Source organism: Drosophila nasuta, chromosome X (assembly GCF_023558535.2).
Source record: "Drosophila nasuta strain 15112-1781.00 chromosome X, ASM2355853v1, whole genome shotgun sequence".
Lineage (NCBI taxonomy): Eukaryota > Metazoa > Arthropoda > Insecta > Diptera > Drosophilidae > Drosophila > Drosophila nasuta.
The window spans coordinates 20,265,755-20,287,806 of NC_083459.1; the positions used below are offsets into that span (position 1 = coordinate 20,265,755).

The 22,052-nt window shown below is 37.0% G+C and overlaps 2 protein-coding genes across 8 annotated transcripts in view; one reads left to right on the forward strand and one right to left on the reverse strand.

Moving 5' to 3' along the window:
- Positions 1-80: 80 nt before the first annotated feature.
- On the forward strand, positions 81-1,627 carry LOC132795777 (uncharacterized). Of its 3 annotated transcripts, none has more exons than XM_060806661.1 (3): positions 81-302; positions 366-546; positions 612-1,627. In XM_060806661.1, the coding sequence occupies exon 3, from the start codon at positions 661-663 to the stop codon at positions 1,474-1,476; it is 816 nt and encodes a 271-aa protein (XP_060662644.1). In that variant the 5' UTR covers positions 81-302; positions 366-546; positions 612-660; the 3' UTR covers positions 1,477-1,627. The 3 variants fall into 3 exon arrangements, with proteins under 3 accessions (XP_060662644.1, XP_060662643.1, XP_060662645.1); XM_060806660.1 differs by having other exon boundaries at positions 366-490; XM_060806662.1 differs by having other exon boundaries at positions 391-490.
- Positions 1,628-3,320: 1,693 nt separating this feature from the next.
- LOC132795958 (scoloptoxin SSD14) overlaps positions 3,321-22,052 on the reverse strand; it is a 28,528-nt gene continuing 9,796 nt past the window's right edge. For 2 of the 5 annotated variants that reach the window (XM_060806930.1, XM_060806931.1), the window contains exons 2-7: positions 12,393-12,575; positions 6,987-7,090; positions 5,939-6,593; positions 4,856-5,269; positions 4,157-4,801; positions 3,322-4,083 (exon numbers count right to left, since the gene is read on the reverse strand). In XM_060806930.1, coding sequence (XP_060662913.1) covers positions 3,576-4,083; positions 4,157-4,801; positions 4,856-5,269; positions 5,939-6,593; positions 6,987-7,090; positions 12,393-12,529 — 2,463 coding nt within the window. In that variant the 5' untranslated portion in view covers positions 12,530-12,575 and the 3' untranslated portion in view covers positions 3,322-3,575. Of the gene's footprint in view, positions 4,084-4,156; positions 4,802-4,855; positions 5,270-5,938; positions 6,594-6,986; positions 7,091-7,137; positions 7,882-7,945; positions 8,441-9,171; positions 9,544-10,272; positions 10,580-11,483; positions 11,588-12,392; positions 12,576-22,052 lie in introns of those variants that run through there. The other 3 variants (XM_060806929.1, XM_060806932.1, XM_060806933.1) reach the window with 3 other exon arrangements.

Below are 22,052 nucleotides of genomic sequence, written 5' to 3' on the forward strand. Positions count from 1 at the left end.
ATTATTATTTTATTAAGTAAGTATTATTATTATTATTAAGTAACAAAGGAGCAATGAAAATAGGTGAGTTAATGTGCAAAGAAATTTATTACTGTACCTTTACTATATTAACTCATTTTTACTTTTCAGATCATTTTGGAACTTTTGTAGATCATTTTGGAACTAGGAATTTCATAAGTGTTTCGGAATGCCTTCAACTAAAAAAAGGATAGTAAAAAGTAGCTTGGCTACATGTGCCCAACGATGCAAACAGTTGGGAACTCCAATTATTAAGGACCAAAAACACAATCTGATCATGAGAGGTAAGGATTGAGTGCACTAAATTATGTTAGATAATAAGCTTAAGTTAAAACTCAATTTCCTAGTTTTGTAATCTCGTTTGATAAATAGTGTGTAGCAAGCTTTGACGTACCGGGAGAATGCGATCGAATTTACATACTTGTAGTAGGCCAATGGAGATTTTATCCAAACTAAATAAGACTGTTTATCGGCAGTCGATATTCTCTAAGTAATTTTTATTCAAACTAATTTAAAGATTTATCCTTGGTAATACACAAAAATGGTAAACCAACACCATTATAATAATTCCCATTTTGTTTGTGTCTTTTCAGGACAACAATTAAAGCTGTATTCAAAAATTAAAATTAAGAATCTTTGGCTATGACTTCATATGAGAAGTACGATAAGGTAAACATTTGGTGGTTTCCTGCAGACTTTTGTCAAGCAAGCTACGGAAAGTACCACAAGAGTGGAAATAATTCTTGTACTCTAATATCGCTGATCTTTGCGAATAAGCTAAGCAAGTCATCAGACTTTAGCCAAAACGTGGAAGAGTTGCCCACCCGAACATGGAATTTTATTGGTAGCTCAATCAACGATGGCAACAAAGTGTATCGTGATCGTGTTCCCAAATCCCTTAACATAAGTATTCCAGCCGCAATTTTGGAATTAACTACGCGCAAGACGATTGATTTTCAGTTGGTTGAATGGTTCTTCACACAATTGAATGTCGAAATTGAGGATCCTTTCGGCATCAGTGAAGAACTCGCTCGCATTTTGAAGACAACTTTGAAAGTGTTTCAGCATCAAGACTGGGAGGTGCCGTCCCATCTATTTGCTGCCATTATTGCCGACAGTCGAACCATAATGATAAGCTTTGATTTGAACAATTCAATAGCCTCATTCTTCGATTCCCATCGGCACGGCGAGAATACTGGCGCTGTCTTCGCCCAGGCAACTATGGAAAACATTGACAATTTGATGTTTTGGTATATTACCATGATGGACACCAGTTTTTCCAGTCGCCCCGAGATGTACGAGATAGCATTTCTTAGCTCACATCGCGACTTGTCCGAAATTCCTTCGCCGCCATTTGGGGATTTGGCTAAGGACCTGAAAAAGTCACAACCCGATGCACCGCCCAAATTGAAGCCAGAGAATTTCGATGAGTTCGACGAGGAAAAACTTAAAACATAATTAATAATTAATATTCTAAACGAATCAAAAGGAAATGGAAATTTGAGTAAATCTGTATCTAAAGATCGGGCCAGTATGGGAGACACCCATAACATAATTAATGTTTGCAATTTACATACAAAAAATAAATGCGATCTGTGATTTTTATCAATTCTTTAAAAAATTACAATTAAAAATTGTTTTATCCTTAGATGACCACTGGTTTTGTTTATGCGAATCGATTAAGTTGATCCTTGCAATCCGTGTCCTTTTAAAATGCGGCAGGATATGTCTAAGCTGTGCCTGTTTTTCATTTAGCTTAAATGGCTTGTATGGGAGCCCCTAAAAGTATGCAATGAAAAGACATAGACAAAAATTCGTTTTTATACCATAACTAGGCCAAATCCTTAAGGATCTAGACAGGATACATACTTTTGTGATCAGAATAATTACCAAGATCGCTATGCATTCACGAATTATTTATATTTTTCTAAAAAATAAACCTCAAATTTTTTGAAAATGGCCAAAAAATGTACGAATCCATTGTATCTCGACCATTTGAAGGACGATCAGGATGTCCTTTGGTACAAGGATATCTCTTGAAAATTGAAACCGATTGACACTTTCAAAAGGACGAAAATCCTTACAGGACTTGAGATAAAAGGACATTTTTATATACAGAAAATCTCGTATATCTCGGCCATATCCTGTCTGATCCTTGCAATTCCCGCGTCAAACGAAGACTTTTGGTGAGAGCTATCATCGTGCCAAAGGACATTCAAATCGTCCTTTTAGTTCTCGAGATATCCTGCAATTTGCATTTTTTACTTGTTTTCTTTGGCCTTCGGGCCGAAAAATTACAAGTGTTGGATCCTTAGATGACACCATGTTTTTTTGATGCCAATCGATAGAGTCGGTCCTTGCGATCCTAGCAGTACGTGTCCTTTGAAAATGCGGCAGGATATGTCCAAGTTATAACTGTTTTTCATTTAGCTTATATGCCTAATATGTGTGCCCCTAAAAGTATGCAATGAAATTGTGCAATGCTTTTTGTATGAAGGAAATTTGGGTTTTTTTGCCATAACTCAGCCAAATCCTTAGGGATCTGGCACGGACATACCTTTTTGTAATCAGGATCAATAGGACCATCGATTGGCAGCCACGGATTTTTATTATCCTTCCAATTATGGCATCCAAATTTTTTTCAATTTTTTCCAATATTTTTCAAGGGGTAATTGAAGAAAATTGTCCGAAAATTGTAAAAATCCGGCGTATCTCGGCCATTTGAAGGACGATCAGGATGTCCTTTGGTTGAAGGATATCTCTATTAAACACAAGCCGATTGGTGTTTTCAAAAGGACGAAAATCCTTACAGGACTCTAGATAAAATTCATTTTTTCTGCGCAGAAAATAGGCTATATCTCGAGAATGTCCTTTTGTATCCTTGCGGGTGATATGTCAAAGAGTGTGTATTAATGATGTCTATCGACTAGCCAAAGGACATTCAAATCGTCCTTGTGGTTCTGGAGTTATCCTGCAATTCGTATTTTTCGCATGTTTTCTCGGGCCTCGGCACTGAAAAATTTCAAGTGTTGGATTCTTAGATAACCCCACACTTTTTTGATGCCAATCGATAGAGTTGGTCCTTGCAAGCTTAGCAATAGGTGTCCTTTGAAAATCCGACAGGATAAGGCCGAGATATAGCTTGTTTTCGAAGAAAGATCCTCAGCGCAGCCTCAAAGTATGCTACAAAATTTTAAGATTGTTAACGCCAAATTCGAAATTTGAAAGTAAGCGACAGAAAAAACAAAATTACGGCGAAATGTGGAAAAAAATTTTGTTTTATTATTATTATAATATAAGGTAGTAGTAGGTAGCATATAAATTTATATAACATACGATATACATACATACATATATGTAAAAAAAAGACAGCTAGCTTAAATACTTTTACTTCACGTGCAATTTCGCCGTCGCCGTCGCCTTTGATTTTTTCTTGACGCTCATTTCTGCTTTCCAACTAATCTCAGTTGACGATACGCTTGTGTGCATGTGTGTGTGTGTGTGTGTGTGTGCTATTCTGTATGAGTGTAGGCGTGTGTGGGTGTGGGTGAATACATTTAGAAGCCTGCAACGTGGCCACGTTTGCGTCGATCAGCATTGGCATAGATGCCTGTTGAATTGCGGCCAATGGCACAGACGGTGGAGCGAGGAACCGACGGATTCGGCAGTAACTTTAGCTTATGCCCCCGCTTGGCCAGCAGCTGCAGCACGGCTTCTGTGAAGCTGCCCTCCTCGTAGTCGAGAGAATCGGGCGATAGTTGATTGTAGAAACGTGGGGCATCGATGGCTGACTTCAGATCGTCACCGAACCAGAGAAAACGTGCGGCGACCTCAACAATGGCCGGAATGATTTTGGTGCCACCGGCAGCTCCAATTGCCAACTTGATGTTGCCCTCGCGATCGGTCAGCAACATGGGTGACTGCGACGACATGGGACGCTTGTGGGCATCAATTGTGTTTGCCGGTGATGCCGGCAGCTCGAAGTAGTTATTGCTCAACGCAAAGTCATTCATGCCGTTATTCAATATGATGCCAGTTCGTGATCCAATCAAACCGGAGCCAAAGCTGCAAAAAGAAGACACCAATTAAAACATTGTAGAACGACAAGTGGCGCCATCTATTGCCGAGCAGCACTCACTAGTAATTGATGGAGCTGGTGACAGAGACGGCATCGCCATTGGGTGCCAACACCGCCAGGTGCGAGGTGCCATAGGGATCTTCAGTGGTGCTGAACTGTGCACCATACTCATGCGGACCCTCAAGCACATGGCTGTCATTGATCTTGGCACGCTTGTTCGCCGCATTCTCCGGATTGTTCAGCTGACTAACGAGCTCACGCAGATCATTGAAACGCGGATCACCGAGCTCCGAGCGACTGGCAAAGCCGAATTTCAAGGCCTCCGTGATGCGGTGCACAGTCCGGGCATACGACTCATCATCAGCCAGATCGGCGCGCGTGAAATTGAAGCCCTCGAGTATGCTTAGAATATGGGAAACCACCGAGCCAGAGCTCACTGGGGGCACGGCATAAAGAGTGTCTTCGCCCAGGGGCATGGTGTCCGACAGGCGAACTTCGGCCGTATAAGCATTAAGATCGTCTTGGGTAATGATGCTGCCCAGATCGCGCAGATCCTCGGCCAGCATTTCGGCAATTGTGCCATTGTAAAAGTCCATCGGACCATTGTCGGCCAGCAATTGATATGTGTTGCACAGTTGCTTTGGTGACTTTATCAAATCGCCCTCCACATAATGTCCACCGGTTTCAGCATTCAAGAAGACGGCTCTGCAAAGGCAAATGACATTAAAAAAAGACCATGCAAGGAAGTTGTATACTCACTGATATTGCAGATCGTTTTTGAGCGATGACCAAGCGGAGCGCACGCTGTTCTCCTGATGCTGCGTCATGTGGTAGCCCGTTTCGCAGAGCTTCAGCGATGGTGCCACCAAATCACGCCACGGCAGTTTGCCATATTCCTGATGCGCCAGATGATAGCCCATCACCTCGCCGGGCACAGCGATGCTCAACGGACCCTTGAACGAAGCATTCGGATTCGTATCGTACATCTGCTGATCGGCAGCATAAGGCGCGACGACATGGGCATCAATCTGCTTGCCCTCTCGGTGCTGGCGATCGTAGATGTTCATCAGGTGTCCACCACCGATGCCCATGCTCTGCGCTGTCAACAGACCGTTGCAGAGCATTGTGGCAATTGCGGCATCCACTGCGCTGCCATTTTTAGCCAATATGTCGCTGGTTGAGATGAAATTATATTAGGAAGCGTATTAAATACTAAATATGTATAAGATTGTATGTTTATGTACTCGTTATATATCCACAGCCAAACATTGTTTCTACATCAATGCTTTTGTAAAACAGTTTCTATAATACTATACGATAATCGATGAAAGCAGCTTTATATTACATATTTCATTAGTATACAAATTTGCCAAATCAACATGTAAGATAAATGCAGTCGAGTGTCCCCGTTAACCGTGCTTAATCAAAAAACAATTTTGAGATATTTTTATTTAAATATACTAAAATGTACCAAAACTTATATTTCGTATATTGCATTTAAAAAAAAAAAAACAAGTCAGGAAGCTGCAGCTGACAATATGGTATTATTATTTACCGAAAAATACAAAAATATACTGAAATCTATATTTGGAATATTGAATTTTAAAATCATCAAGATCAAGCTTTTTACAGACAGACAGACAGACATGACGTTATTATCATCGACGCTGATCAAGAAAATATATATTTTAAGGGTTCCGAAAAGTCTTTTTTCCGGTTACATACATACATATAATACATACAGTAAGCTAGTAAATGTATATACTATACATATATAACATATACTAAATAATATATACTACGATATAAAGTTATATTATATACTTTATACTATATCCTTACCTGCCAATTTGACTGCATGGCGATGAATCCGAGCAGACGGCTGCTTTCTGATAAACGCCCAATGTGGACTCGAATTTCTGATTCTTGTCGAGCTTCGTGGCTGCCGATGGCGGCGGCGTTGTTGGTGATGTCGATGCTGCAACAGCGGGTCCGGCCATCGAAAGATCTCCAGTTGCTGTTGTTGTCGCTTCCATGTTGTCGTTGTCCTTGTCGTTGTCGTTGTTGTGCTGTTCAGCTGTTGCTGCTGGCGGCAGCGGTTGCTCATCTGTTGGAGTAGATGTTATAAATGTGTTGCTTGTGCTTGATGTTGTTGTTGTTGTTGTTGTGGTTGTTGATAGTGTTGTTGCTGCTGTTGTTGCTGTTGGAGCTGCAACAATGCTGCTGTGTGTGCTATTTGCATTTGTGCTAGTTGTGCTAATTTCAGTTGCTGTTGCTGTTGGTATTCTTGTTGTGCCTGTTGCTGTTGCCGATGGTGTTCGTGATGCTAAAGTGTTAAGCGCAGCAACCTCAGCGGCTGCGACGATTGTTGTTGTCATCGTTGCCGTTGTTGTTGCTGCCTCAGCCGCTGGCGTTGTGGCTGCAACAATGCTGTTGCCGCTGATGCTGCTGCTGCTGCTGTTACTGTTGCTTGGCAGGGGCGTTGACTTTGGCCAGTCTATGTCGGTGCAATTGTTGTTGTTGTTGTTGTTTAGTACGTTAAGGTGTGAGAGTTTTTTGTTGGTTGGTTGGTTGGTTGGTCAATACATTTTGTTGGTGCCACAAGAGTAGAAGTAGAAATTTGAACATTACGAGTGAATGGCAGAGGGTGCAAAAATTTGTGAATATCGGATGACAAAAAGAGACATGCAAAGCTCGAATGCAACATTTGCTCATCGTTGTGTTCGTTGGTCTCCTACCCATTGTTCTTACGATGATGTGGTGGTTGTTGTTGTTGTTGTTGTTGTTGTTGTTATATTAGTTGCCATTTAGTGAAGGTGAATGGTGGTTAGAGAGATGTCAGATACATACATGCACACACATATATTTATAGATGAGATGTTTGACTTACCGCTGAAGCACAGGCTGATGATCACATAGCTAATCAGAGCAATGCCGATAAAGCAGATGAGGCCAATCGTCAGTTTCTTCATCCAGGCTAACATATTTGCACGCCTGCAACACAACAAACATAGTGAATAGTGCATATATACTTTATGATAGACAGACAATCGCTTTCACCTCAATATCAAACCTGCAATGTTGTAGACTTACTCTAGCAAATAGACTTACAGAATACCTAAATACTTAACTTGGCTTGCACAACATCAATGATTGTAAGTAGTATTTATTTAATTGGTTTTATTGCATCAAGTAGAGATGTACACATGTAATTTGTAAATACGTAAGGAAGACTTAGTGTTAACATTAAATTCAAAATTTGAAATCAATTCAATAGAATCGATTTCAGCCCCCCAAAAAGTATGTGCAATCGAAACAACTCCGATTCAGTGTTATGTTATTAACTACATTATTTGGTATACAAAAGACAAACCACACAAAAACCTCAACCACATTTCTAGAAACCTGCAACACCGCCACCTTTACTGGCAACATGAAGATCCCTTGCCACACGTTGAGTGGCACAAGACACAACGTTGCTTTGATCGATTGCCAGCAACTTTGCGACAACAACTGTGAATTTATTGTACTCATGCCGAACGATCTCGTGGTCGAAATCAATGCTGAGATGCGGCTGATTCACTGCGGTTTGAATGTCCTTCTCAAGCCACAGCAGACGTGCCATCACTTCGACTGTATCGATTATGCCACCAGCTGCGATCGACATGCGAATATTACTGGCGGCATCCAGGAGCAACATGGGTGCTTGAGTGGAATGGCAACGCTTTCCAGCAAAATTATTCAAACTGAGGCCTGTTCGTGTTCCCATCAAGCCAGAGCCAAAACTATAAAGTAGAGAATCAAAACGATCAAATAGAAAAATGAATGAAATATTAACACACAACTCACTCTGAATTGATGAAACTAGTTGCAGCCACAGCATCGCCATTGGGAGCAACTATTGTGAATTGGGAGCTTCTATTCGGTGCTTTAAACTTGCTTTTCTTCACATCGCTGATCTTCTTTGTAGCCTCAATGATGCGCTGCATGCTACGAGCATAAGTCTCCTCATCGCGTGTGAAATTATATTCCTCAAGTATGCTTAAAATCTGTGCAACTAAATCGCCACTGCTCTCATTCTTCGCCACCAGCAGAGTGTCTTCGCCCAGCGGCATTCTATTCGAGTGACTCAAATGCGCATCGTAGGAATTCAAGTCGTCTGGGTTTATCATGCTGCCCATTTCCTTGAGATCCTCGAACAACATTTGAGCAATTGTTCCGCTGTAGAAATCGCTGGCGCCATTCTCCGCCAGCAATTGATATGTGTTGCACAGTTGCTGCGGTGGCTTCAGCAGCGATCCCGTCTCATGGAGTTTTCCGGTTGCGGGGTTTATGAATACTGATCTACAAGTTTAAAATAGTGTGGAAATTTTTGTTTCCTTAATGAGAGGCTTTCATAAAAGAGAATATTCTAGATCTCTTTGCTCTCTGATCTCTTTATTCTCTAATCTCTTTTCTCTCTGATCTCTTCACTCTCTCATCTCTTCACTCTCTCATATCTTCATTCTTTGATCTCTTCCCTCTCTGATCTCTTTCCTGATCGATTTCAAGCCGAAAGTATTTAAAAGGTACAATTTTGCATATATATACAAATTAAAAATCATTTTGAATACCTCACTAAAAGCTTTCTTGCATTCAAATTGATCACGCTTTCTTCTACTCATTAACAATTTGTAATTTGACAAAGATTTTCTAGAACTTTTGGTTCACATTTTAGACAAAATATCGCTGCATCTAGCTTTTTTTCTCCCAAGCAATTTAAGAATGCATTTCAAAATATAACTAGTAAAAAAGCTGAGGTAAAAACACTGGAATAATTTGAAGGTATCTTAAGTTTTGAGAAGCTAACACTTTAAATTAGTTGTTTCTGATTTCTTGTTTTCAATTTTCAAAAGGGGTTTCAATTTCTGTTATACTACACAAATTTCTTTTACAGAACAACAGACTTATTTTGATTAATTATGTGTTTAAGATTACAGTTATAACGATCTGAGATCCACTTAGATAAAGAAATGTCTATATCAATCAAGAATATCTGCAGATACTTTACGAAGTTAAAAAAATTGTTGACTTACTGGTATTGCGCACTGTCCTTAACCAAATGCCAATTGCGATGCACAAAAGTCTCCTGCAGTTTGCTCATTGTGAATCCCGTGTTGCAGATCTGCAGCGAAGCTTCAAAGAGTTCTCGCCACGGCAGTTTGCCAAAACGTTGATGGGCTTTATGATAGCCCAAAAGTTCACCAGGCACGGCGAACACTCTATCTGAATGATTACCGACTAATATCGGTTGGGCATTCACGTAGTAACCCTGTTGGCTCTTCCGATCGTAGATGTTCATCGTGAATCCACCACCAAATCCCATTGTCTCCATCGAGGTGAGACCATTGCACAGCATTGTGGCAATTGTGGCATCAACAGCACTACCATTCTTCGCCAATACATTACTGTGGACAATCGGAATTACAAAAATGTTAAATACTTGTTACTGTTTTTTATCGATAATTAGTTTAGATAACATTTAATAAAAAAAACATACATTTTTTCATCTTTTGATGCAAGACTACATCTTATATAATTTATCTAATAAGTCTAATCTTTCTATACTCACATAAATTGAAATTACTAAATATTACATATTTGGAAAGTCGAGTGTGCTCGACTAAGAAATACTCAATTTGAATAAAAGCAAAATAGGTATTATTTTAAAATATCCCAAATTAATATACCGCACAAATACTTAAATATACCAAAAGGCTATATTTGGTATATTGATATACCATAGAGTGCAAAATATACTATGTAGATACCAAAGCTAGTAAAACCCCTTGTAAGCAGGCGCTTTCGATAATAAAAAAGAGTTTATTAAATTACATCCAATCGTAACTCTAGCTTACGATTGTCATTCGATTTTTATCGATTTATAATGTTGTACTCTTAATACATTTCAAGTCAAAATCATTGCATTAACGATGTGCCCAGAACTTTGATTCAACTTTTGTTTTGTTTGAAGAATTTATGTTTTTGATTATATGGTAAATAAATATGATTAATATTCTAGAATTTATATCATGCTTGACCTTTTTAAATAAAATATAATTTATATATTTTAAAATATTCTTGAATTTACATCATGATCGCTTCATGTATCCAAATAATTTATATATAGAATTTACCTGCCAACATCGCTGCAAATCTGTTGATCCGAGCACACAGCCGCGTGTTTAAAACTTGTTGCTGTCGATTCTCTATAATCTCTAACATTTTGTCGATGTTTTGGTTCAACTGTTGCACTTTTAGTTCTATATTCTTTTGCAGTTGTTGACGATCTTCTTATTCTTGTGCTTGCTGTCGTATTTGTTGCTCCTGTTGATGTGTTTGTTGATAAAGAGAGAAATATTGGTCCGGAAGTTGCTGTTGGCTCTAACGCTATCGGAAGTTCTTTGGTGAAGTTTCTTGGTAGGGGCGTTGACTTTGGCCAATCTATTGTTGTTTTTTTTTTTGGGATTGGGATGTCACAAGAAAATAAAATTTAGCCATAACGTTTAGAGTAACAGAGTTGACAAAGCTGACGAAAGGCATGCAAGAAGCTAATGTGCAATAATTTCTTAAAGTTCTGAAAAAATATAATTTGCAAATGCTATATTCTATGCAACTGAAAATGTGTTTCTTGATTGTTTCTGAGATATATAAGAAACTAAGATTGAACCTTAAGGAACATATCGGATTGCATAAAGTAGAGCATTTATAAGATATTATCAGCATATGACTATATCTTCACAGATTAAGCTTGTCTTAGATTTTAGGCAAAGCCTTTTCAAATACCTCAAAACTAAATTAGAACTTGCCTCACTTTAAAGCTACAAATATACTAAAATAATACACCACAAAAATACTAAAAAAAAATATATATCAAAGGCTATTTAAGGTATATTAATACAGTACTAAATTAAAAATATACCATAGAGTGGAAAATATACCAGATTGTGGGTATTCTTGCATATACAAAAGTATTTCTTTGCTAACTTCTACAATTTTGATCTGATCGCAATCAAATTTCAGAAATTATTAGGACTATAGTTAATTTTGTATTTACTGTATGTTCTATCCTTTTATTTTAAACAAACTTTCGTGCAAACATAACCAGCAATCTCATAAAAATGATATCTATGTCTCTTATAGTCTCTGAGATCTTGGTGTTCATATGGACAGACAGACAGACAAGACAGACGGACATGGCTGCTCAAGAATATAAATATAACACACTTTCCCTAAATGGAGCTACCATAACTGTTCCTATTGTTCTTCCTATATTCACACTAAGTCAGAATTTAGTTGAAATTGGATTACAGTGATTAAAAGTGTGGAGTTGAGCTACTTTACTTACCGCTGAAGACCAGGCTGATGATCACATAGCCAATCAGTGCAATGCCAATAAAGCAGATGACACCAATCGTTAGCTTCTTACTCCAGGCCAGCAAATTTGCATGCCTGCAACAACAATAAGATGTAAACAAAAAAATTGCCACGAACTAATCGAAGAATAATCGTGTCTGCTTTGACTTTTGAAGCAATCAGATGAACCTTTTTGATCTCGGTGAGATGATCAAACGAACAGACATGCTTGATAAGGCACAGCATTTGAAGTTAAAATGTATAATATAAATGTTCGTCTTTAAGACAGAAATCTTACGTTTAAAACAAGCCCAGCCAAAGCAGATGTGGCGTAATAAAATTTGAATTTGAATTTGAAAAATGTGCCTCAATTTTGTCATAATTTTTGGAGGAAATTTTGTGGCATCCAAAGCTGAAACTGCAAGCATTCAAAATTCATTTGTTAGGCTGTGAAAAGAAGCGATAATTAATGGGAATGCGTAGAGGATTAAGAACCAAGAACAAGAAACGCAATGCTTAAAAATAAACTTAGACTGAAGTAGGTTAAATACAATTGAAAATTGGTAGAAGAGACTTATTTAAGGTTTAAAAATACATAACATAACATAACATACTACGTATACTTAATATGCTGAGAAATACAACTCTTAAGATCTAAAAATACGCTAAGCTGTTGGCACAATTCTGCAGACGGACGGACGGACAAACAGCTGGAATCACATTCGATCAGAACTAAGCATACGCATTAAACTAAATATGTACAAAGAAAAAACACATTTTTTTCTTTCCCCGTCTGTAAAAACGAATTTGTGTTAGTCATTGAAATTGCGGAGAAAGCGACATTTGAAATGAGTTTTGTTTTGGTTTTGGTTTATGTATTTTGTTGTGGTGTCTCACTTACATTTGTTCGCGTCGCGCCTCCTCGGCAGCGGCGGTGTCCTGCATCAGTTCGCCGCCATTCTTCTCCTCGTCATCCAATCCGCTGGCGGATTTGAGTGGAATTTTATTCATGGCATCGTCGTTGCTGTGGTGCACCATCTTGTGAGCATCCGCTGTGGCTGTCGCACTGTTGCTGTTGCAAGTTCTACAAAACAAAAACCAAAAAAAAAAGAGAGAGCGTTGAACTTTCGACGTATACGTAATATTTGCTTGCTTAGATGCAACAGTTATTCTAAAAGCACGACGCTGGAAAGTATGCAACAGATTTTGCACGCGCCTCAATGCAAACTGAGTTGAACGAAGCAACTCGAAATGACGTGACGTGACGACGCCTGGCTGACTTGAGGCGTCTACTTGCCACTCGCCACTCGCCACTTGCCACTTGCCACGCGGCATCAATTTTCGTAGCCAGCTGCCAGCGTCATAGGCAGCGACGTCGTCGTCGTCATTGTTGTCGTCGCCAGCAGCGGCAACGGCAACTTTGATGGCCGACTTTGATGGCAGGATGTGGTTGTTGTGGTCGCGTGTGTGTGTGTGTGTCTGTGTGTGGGTGTGTCTCATACACACCGTTGCATTGTTGTTGTTGCGGCTGTCTGCGTGTGCCACAAATGGGTCAGACAGCGACGCCAACGGCAACGTCAACGCCTGCCGCTTGACGTTGACGTTGCAACGTCGACTCAAAGCAGACATTTGCTTGCAACTTATACATATATATATGTATACAGCGCATGTTGCGCTAGTGAACTGAACTACAACCATAATTGAATGTTGTGATTGGCAACTTCACCGCAACACACAGCACAACGTTGTTTACAATGCTGAGCACCGTCGATTTTGCCGAGTGCAAAGGAAAGATTGCTTTCTGCGAATTGGGTTAATTGCAGGCAACGTTTGATGTGTATGTTATTTGTGTGTGTGTGGCGTCAAATCATTGGCATAACTTTGCCACCTTTTGACCTCAAATGACCCGCGCAACTGGGCGCGGCAGCAATTATCCTACAACCAGCTTTTACCATTGCAATTCACAACAATATACTAGTCCATTATTAATGGCTGCTCAATCGAAATGGACACAACAATGGTCTATTATGTGTGTTTATTTTGCAGATAGGCAAAATGTTTTCTTTTCCCCTAGGTAAACAGTTAACAACACGACTTATTTCATTACAATACAAGAGTGTAACTATACTTCGAATATGTCAATATGAGCATTAATTAAAAATGACTTTAGTTGGTTCTTTTTTGCAGAAATATAGAAGAAGATAATCTGAGCAGTTTTTTCTGTTTTTTGCAGAAATATAAAGCATTTCAAGATGAGCATATATTTATTAAATATAGAGTAAATGAAAAAAGAAAATACAAACGTGAAAACAAAGTAGACTTTTAATAAATCGATCGAACTTTGCTTTTTATTATCAGCTAATTTACTACTAACATTTCCTTTTAAATAAAAGACTTTAAAAAACTTGTAGTACGAGTATTTAAAGATAAAGTAGACCTCAAATAAAACCGCCTAAATATTCATTTATTCACTAGTTCAGCAGTCTTTTTTTATTAACGCTAGAGTTGAATTTTCATTTAAGTAAAATGAACATAAAAGTTTAAATTTACTTTAGACTTTAAACTTCCCTTTGAGCCCTTGTGTCGTTTCAACTTATCAGCACTTTGTATCTAGATTCATAACTTTACGATAATTGCGTTATCGCAATCAGAATCAGATTGTGCGCGATTCCACGAATATGAAATAAAGTAATACACACATGAGTAATACTTGGAGTGAGCATTACATGCTCTCTTTTTAGTGGGTCGTTTTGCTTGGCCTGGTCGAAATTGTGTTGGCCTGCTTTGGACACGGCTTCGTGGCGTGGCATGGCATCGTGGCGTGCTATTTGCTATTTTTAGGTCAACTGCATTTAATTTCATTTCATTTTCGTTAAATGCCCCCCCAGCAGTTGCTTGGGCAGCAACATCACAAGAAGAAAGGCAACAGGCGGTGGCGACACCAAAAAGCACTAAATTAAGCAAAGCACTCGCCACAATTACTGTGTGAGGCATGTGGAATGCAATTTGGGTTTACGACCTCATTGCCGCATAAAACAAGCAACAAGCACCAAGAAATATGCGTGAGAACAACAAAACAACAACAACAAAAAAAGAAAAGAACAGAACAGAAGAGAAATACAACAAGAAATTGCACAGGTGACTCGTTTATTTGTTTTCGTGGCACATATTTTACATGCAACACATGTTGCGTCTACACACTATCTTTGTTGGTGATCTTTGGTGGCGCGTGCGCAGCGCCTGGTAACCAAATCTTTCACTCAAGCTTCAAATTACGAATCCGATTATGAATCGAAGACAAAAAAGCAAGTACGAAAGCTACAGTCAAGTGTGCTCGACTGTGAGATACCCGCTACCCATTTTTAATGAAAGCAAAACAGTGCGGTAATAATTTTAAAATACACCAAATTAATATACCAAAAATACAGAAATTATACCATGAAAAATATACCATAGAGCGGAAAATATACCAGATTGTCGACCAAAACAACTAAGACCCATATTTCAAAGCCGTTTTTTGCCATACAAAACAATTTTCTAAAATAAACTTCTAAACCGAATTCTCAGGAAAAAGGATGTAAGAAAGCAGTTAAGTATGCTCGACTGAGAATACCCCTTTGCAATACAACCACACTTTTAAAATATACCAAAAAAACACTGAAAAAAAAATACTAAAATATATGGATGGCGATATTTCTTATATATATCTGTTAAAGTCTCTGAGATCTAGGTGTCTAAACGGGCATCATCTCGTCTGCTAATGGTGATCAAGAATATACATATCTTTTTCATACATAGGTGCCTCCTTATAAATACCCTTCAATGTAATACCCTTCTACCCTATGGGTACCGGGTATCAAAAAAAAAAAACAATCGCCTTGCTACGAACCCTACATAAATATGAGAAACGATGCCGCACTTCCAGCCAATCCATTTGATTTTAATGTCATGATTATGATTATGACATGAGGCGATTAAGCGAAACACGTGATTGGCATGTTGGATTCTCAAGGCAACCAATGCGAAGGTGCGCCAATTGCCAATTGGCAACACAATCACACTTTGCATAACTGCCCATTTTATTAGAAAAATAAAGAACTTAATGTACGCGGCACGCTTTCAACTTTTCCAAGTTTTCCTTATCGATGCGCAAAGAATTTCTGTGCCACTAAAGCGATGCAATTATTGGCAATTATACCACACAAAATGTAAACAGATTTGGCAACGTAGAACTTTCGTTCTTCAAAATATATTTTGAAATTGCACTTTCTATGCAATAAAACTGTATGTATGTATCTCTATAGTCTCGACTCTGATAGTTAATTGCTTTATTTCCATAAATTTACTATTGAGTATTTATAGTATATTCATGATCTTATCATAATAAAATGTGTATATCGTATATAAAGTGATTTGCGCTGACTGATGAATGTTGATTTGCCATCAGACCTCAGTCCAAATATTAACATCGAAAATTGATAAATTTTAAAGAGCTATGCTTAATAATTAAGTTTAAAATAATTACTTAGAAACAAATTCACGAAAATACATAAGTCAAGTATGAAAGCTACAATCGAGTGTGTTCGTTACCCAATAATACCATATTCTAAAAATATACCAAATGAAAATACCGACAACATACTGAATTCCGAAAAAATACTGATGTTCACTACCCATCTTCAGTAAAACCATATTCTAACAACAACAAAATACTAAAATATACCAAATGCTACATTTGGTATATCGATATAGTAATACTATGACTAAATGCTTACCGACAGCTTGCTATATCAATCGCTGGTACCTAAGTATATTGAAGTCTTGGTATATTGGTATATAGTATATATAGTATATTGGTATATAGTATATATAGTATATAATATATACTAATATACAATATAGAAGTTTACCTCTATTCAAGTTCTAGTATATTGAGCTCTTTCTTTTGACTAAATCTCTCACTTGAGCATCAACATAAAGAAATTCAATATCAGAGATAGTCAGCTACGTTCACAATTTCATCGATCTACACTAATGCCCGTTAATTTTATGCAAATTGCACTCTAAATCGGCAGCTAAGTAGTTTCTCTATGCTACACTTTGATTACTATTATTATATTCAAACAATTACAATATTCTATTGTGTGCATATCCGAGATGCGCTACTGACTGGAGTTGTACAATGTTGTCCTGAAATATGTGACACACATTAAAAAATAAGCGTGACAAACCGCATTCACTACACACTTAAATGCATGATGCAAGGCGATGTCATAAACGTCTGTTCGTGTGCGGTTTTATGCAAGCAATTCCCTCTTCCGATGTGTGAGACTATCATGAAGACACTTTGTAAAGTGTCGTTTTATTGTGACCGGCAGAATATATATAGTAGAGTACTACATAACATAAGAGTATGGGCCTGACACAACCAATTTCTTGGAATCACAATGTATGTAAATATATTATATTAGTATGAAAATATCAGAATGAAAATATCAAACACTTAAAACTTAGTTCGATAGAATAGAGAAAAGCATTAAATTAAACTTATTGAGACACTATCTTGCTTTTCAAAACTTAGATATCTTTTTATTTTCGTGATTAATAATGTATAATTTTGAGTAGTTTGATTAAAAATCATAAGTGATCATAATTTTCATTAATTTTGTGTAGTTTCATAAGAAATCATAAGTCATCATAATTTTGATAAAAAAAATTGTTTTTCAATGTAAAAAATTGTAAATAATCATAATTTTGATAAAAAAAAAATGAAATAAAAAAAACATGTATGAAGAAACTGAATTATTTCTAAAAGTATTTGATAAAAAATAATATTTTCTGAACATAATTTTCGTTGTTTATTATAGAAAGTAGAAATAAGAAAAAAAAACAGTTTATGTATGAAGAAACTGAATTATTTAAAAAAGTATTTGATAACAATGGATTTTTCTCTGAACTTTCGTTGTTTTTTACAAACTTCTATTTATCGTGTTCCGTTCTTGTAACATATTTCCCTTTTTTAATTGTTATTTTTTTGCGCTGATTATTTTATAGCGTATACGCGCTTCGCATATCACTTGCCATCTATTCATAATTGTTTCATGTTTTATATTTTCAGTTGTTGTACTTTTGACTTGGCGTTGATGGATGATGCACGAATAAGGGGGCGTGACAAATGCGAGGGCGTCGAGGCGGGAAGAACGGAGAGGGGAACGGGGAGAACGGGGCTCATAAATCCAATGGGGTCAGCTAGACAGTTGAGGCTATCGCACAATTAGAATGGTCTCATGTACGCATAGGCATAATACTCATACTATATTCATACTCGGTCCACATAAATTTCACAGCAGCAGCAGCGGCAACAATAAAACTGCAAATTGCAGTTGCAACTTACGATGCAGCTGTTGCCATTCGTTGTTGTTGTGTTTTTACACTTGTTGCACAAAATTTTCAAATGGGATGCAATTGCATTGCGCTTAGTTGTTTTGGTTTTGAGACAATTGCAACTTGTGTCTAAGGTCGTAACTGAATGAGGAATTTTTGTTTTTTGGAAATGCTTTGCTGCGTTTTTGTCAACAGCCTTGAGCGTCTTGCGTCTTGCGTCTCCGTCTGGTTTCCATTACACAAACTCAAAAGAGAAACACAAATAGAAATAGAAAAGCAAACCCCAACCAAAACCAAAACCAAAACCCATCGATGTTCGCCCTTTGATTTATTTGATCGCTTGTTTGTCTTCATGCATTTTAATGTCGCGTCTGTCAAATTGGCGGTTGATTTAATTACCCAAACGTTTCGTGAGGAAACTCAAAGTATGCACAGAGCACATACTATGAGCTATGATCTATGGGCGAATCGTGTGTGTCTATAAAGCGACCTTCGATGAATCGAAAAAAAAAGCGCTTGAAAATTTCCAAATGTTTGCACATCTAATTAGGCAAAAGTTTCAGCACACGAACATAATTTCGAGTTGAGCATATCGATGTGTCGCATACTTTTGCACAGCACTGTGACTGTGTAAGCTGAACATTTGGCAACCGATTAATTGCACTCTTATCATTTGAATACTTTTATGACAACTCAATTGCAGAAGAAGAAGAAGGAATATATTTATTTGATCGCAATTCTATATTACAAAAATGCTTTAAATAATATGTCTTTTCCAAAGCCTTAAATTTTATAATTCTAGCTAAATTTCCAAGCTAAGTACTCGCCACAAGATGAAGCCATTTATATGCCAAATTTCAATATTTGTATCTAAATTTCCAAGCTAAGTACTCGCCACAAAATGAAGTCACTTTTATGCAAAAATTCAGGGATTAATTTCTAGAATTTCTAGCTAAATTTACAAGCCACAAGATGAAGCCACTTGTAAGCAAGAATTACTGCATTAATTGGTAAATTTCTAGGTATATTTTCAGGCTAAGTATTCGCCACAAGATGAAGCCATTTTTATGCCAAATTTACTGCATTAATTTTGATATTTCTAGCTAAAATTTCCTAGCTAAGTACTCGCCAAATATGAAGCCACTTTTAAGTAAAAATAAGTGCATTAATTTCTATATTTCTAGCTAAATTTCCAAGCTAAGTACTCGCCACAAGATGAAGCCACTTGTAAGCAAGAATTACTGCATTAATTGATAAATTTCGAACTACATTTTCAGGCTAAGTATTCGCCACAAGATAAAGTCATTTATTCACTCAAACACTTGTAAGCAAAAATTTCATATATCTCTCGAAACAAAAAGCATAAATTTCGAAATTTTTGTGTTTTTTTTTTGGGTTTTTTTCCCGCAACCCTTAAAGAGCGTTGAACGTAGGAATTGTTCTTTTCTAAGAAAAGTTGCGGACTTTTAACTAATGTACGCAAATGTGTGTGTGTGTGTGTGTGTGTGTGTGTATCCGAAAGTCGAGTAGAAAAATGAACCTAATCAAAAAGTTGACAAAATAAATAAAACGAAAGATTTGCAAAGTAATTGAATAATCAGCGAGTGGAAAACCCCCTTAGAAATTGTATATTCGACGCTATCCGTCGTACACTGAGAAAAAGATGTCAACTAAAAATAAAAGATTTGAAAATAAATCTATTACAAAATTGAGGTCAGAAAATGCTGAAACGAACAAGAATCGGTTATTTCGAGTTCAGTTGTTGTGCATATTCATTCCAGTTCCCATGCACCTTCTTCCGGAGACAAAGACAAAGATCTTGCATTGATCTACTTTGCGTGACAACGAAACGCAACGAAACACAACAAACTCATCTCATCTGATCTCGTTTTGACACATTCGCAATTCGTGACATTGCAAATTGGAGAGCGCCCAAAGTTCAGGGACGTTTATACATACATATATATGTATACTAAACTGAATGTTATATAGTCCACATGCGGCAGCATTCTACATAAATAAAGCCCACATATAAATCCAAATATACATATATATATTTGCTAGTCTAAGAGAGAGAGAAAGAGAGAGAGAGAGAGAGAGAGATTGATAGGCTTATTAGCTGCACATAGCTACATAGCCGCAGCGTGTGTTGTATTTATAGAATATGCCTTAGATTGTTATACTCAAATGTTGATTAAGTTGTCAACAATCAGCGTGCACAGCACAACCGATATTATGATCCCCGAATCCCACCGGATATGTCCCCCCTCCTCCCATTCTCCACCGATTCAACAGCTGCAAAAGTGTAACAAGCGAGAGAGAGAGAGAGAGAGAGTCTATATTACTGTTGATTTAACTGTTGCTATTGTCGAGTTGCTGCTGTTGCTTGGGATGCAGCTGCCTGGCTGGCTATTAAGTGGCTGCCATTCAACAACAACACTAACAACAGCAACAAAAAGTCTATGTGCGATTTGAGCTAACAATTGACCCTCAAGTTTGTTGCTGTCACATAAGTGACTTCAAACACTCGCACACACACACACACACACACACACACACACACTCTCTAACGATAATTCGTGCTGTGCTCTGACTAGCTATCAAATCAGTGTCCCTTTCCAAGAATCTTGTGGTATACAAGTAATTCGCCTTATCACTGCACAGTGCCGGCAATAGACGAAACGGCAACAGCAGCAGCAGCAGCAGCTCATTGAGATAACAGCGCAGACAGCAGCAGCAACAGCAGCAACAGCAGCAGCAACAGCAGCAACAGCAGCAGCTGCAGCAGCAACCAACAGATAATCCATACAAATTTATGCTCTGTCAAATTAGCAATATTGAATAAGACTTATCATTGTTCAAGTCCTAAGAGAATTGTATAAAATTGTATACCATAAAAAACGGTCTGACTATCAATGAACTCAACTTCTTTATACTACATCCATAAATGCTATCTGCATGCTGTGCCCCACTCAAAGTTAGTCACACTTGTTCTTCTCCTACTCTTGCACTCGTGCTCTTAGCTGCACTCAACTGGCTCAAACTGAAGGCTAAGCTACACAGAGAGACAGAGAGAGAGAGAGAAAGACAGAGAGAGAGAGAAAGAGAACGAAGCTAGTGACTCACACTTGCAACTGTTTGACTACTCCACTTTTGATTGTTAATATCTTGATTCACAGAATAGAAAACATGAATCCAAATTGTAGCTTAAGTGACTTATTCTATTTAACTTCGATCAATTCTAAAAATACTATAAAATAATACTAAAATATACTTTTAAAAAATACTAAAAAAAATACTTCATCTGCTTTACTTTAATCATTCATAAAAGTTGTAATAATAATAATAAAAAACTTCATCTGTTTAACTTTAATCATTTTTAATCAACAAGTAAAAACGTTGCAGTCGAGTGTGTTCGACTGTGAAATACCCGGTACCTATTTTTAATAAAAGCTACTTAGTGTGGTATTTATTTTAAAATGTATAAAATTAATATACCGCAAAAAACTGAAAATATACAAAAGTCTATATTTGGTATATTAGTACAGTACTACATTCAAAATATACCATGGAGTGAAAAATATACCAAATTGTCAACTAAGATGAAAACAAAAAGGTTTTTGTTCATACAAAAGAATTTCTTATATAATTTCGTCAATTTTTAACTGATCTCAATCAAATTTTCAGGAATCATAAAAAACTGTATTTATTATTGTCTGTACCAAAGTTCGATCAAATATAAAAATACTGTGCTACAAAAATACTTCATCTTTTTAACATTAATCAATTCTAAAATTACTATAATAATATTTTAAGAATACTAAAAATACGAAAAATATTTGAGCATAAAATAATACATATAAACATACAATTGTATAACAAATTTGATAAAAATTAGGAAAATTATTATGTGCATTTTGTTTATTTTTAAATGTATGCAAAATAAACAATTTTTATCAAATTTGTTGTACAATTGTATGTTTATATGTATGTATATGTAACTCGAAGAATGCTCAACAAGCTACACATATCTTTTATTTGTTCTGACTCTATTAAACTCTGATAATCAGAGCTTAGCTTAATTTTGCCAAGTATGTATGTATATATTATTATTTATATATATTTTATGTTGTTCATATCAAAATTTGAAAAGCTTTGCATGTGCCAGATTAGAAAG

Coding starts and splice junctions, on each gene's coding strand:
- LOC132795777 (XM_060806661.1), top strand. CDS start 661: ATGACTTCATATGAGAAGTACGATAAGGTAAACATTTGGTGGTTTCCT.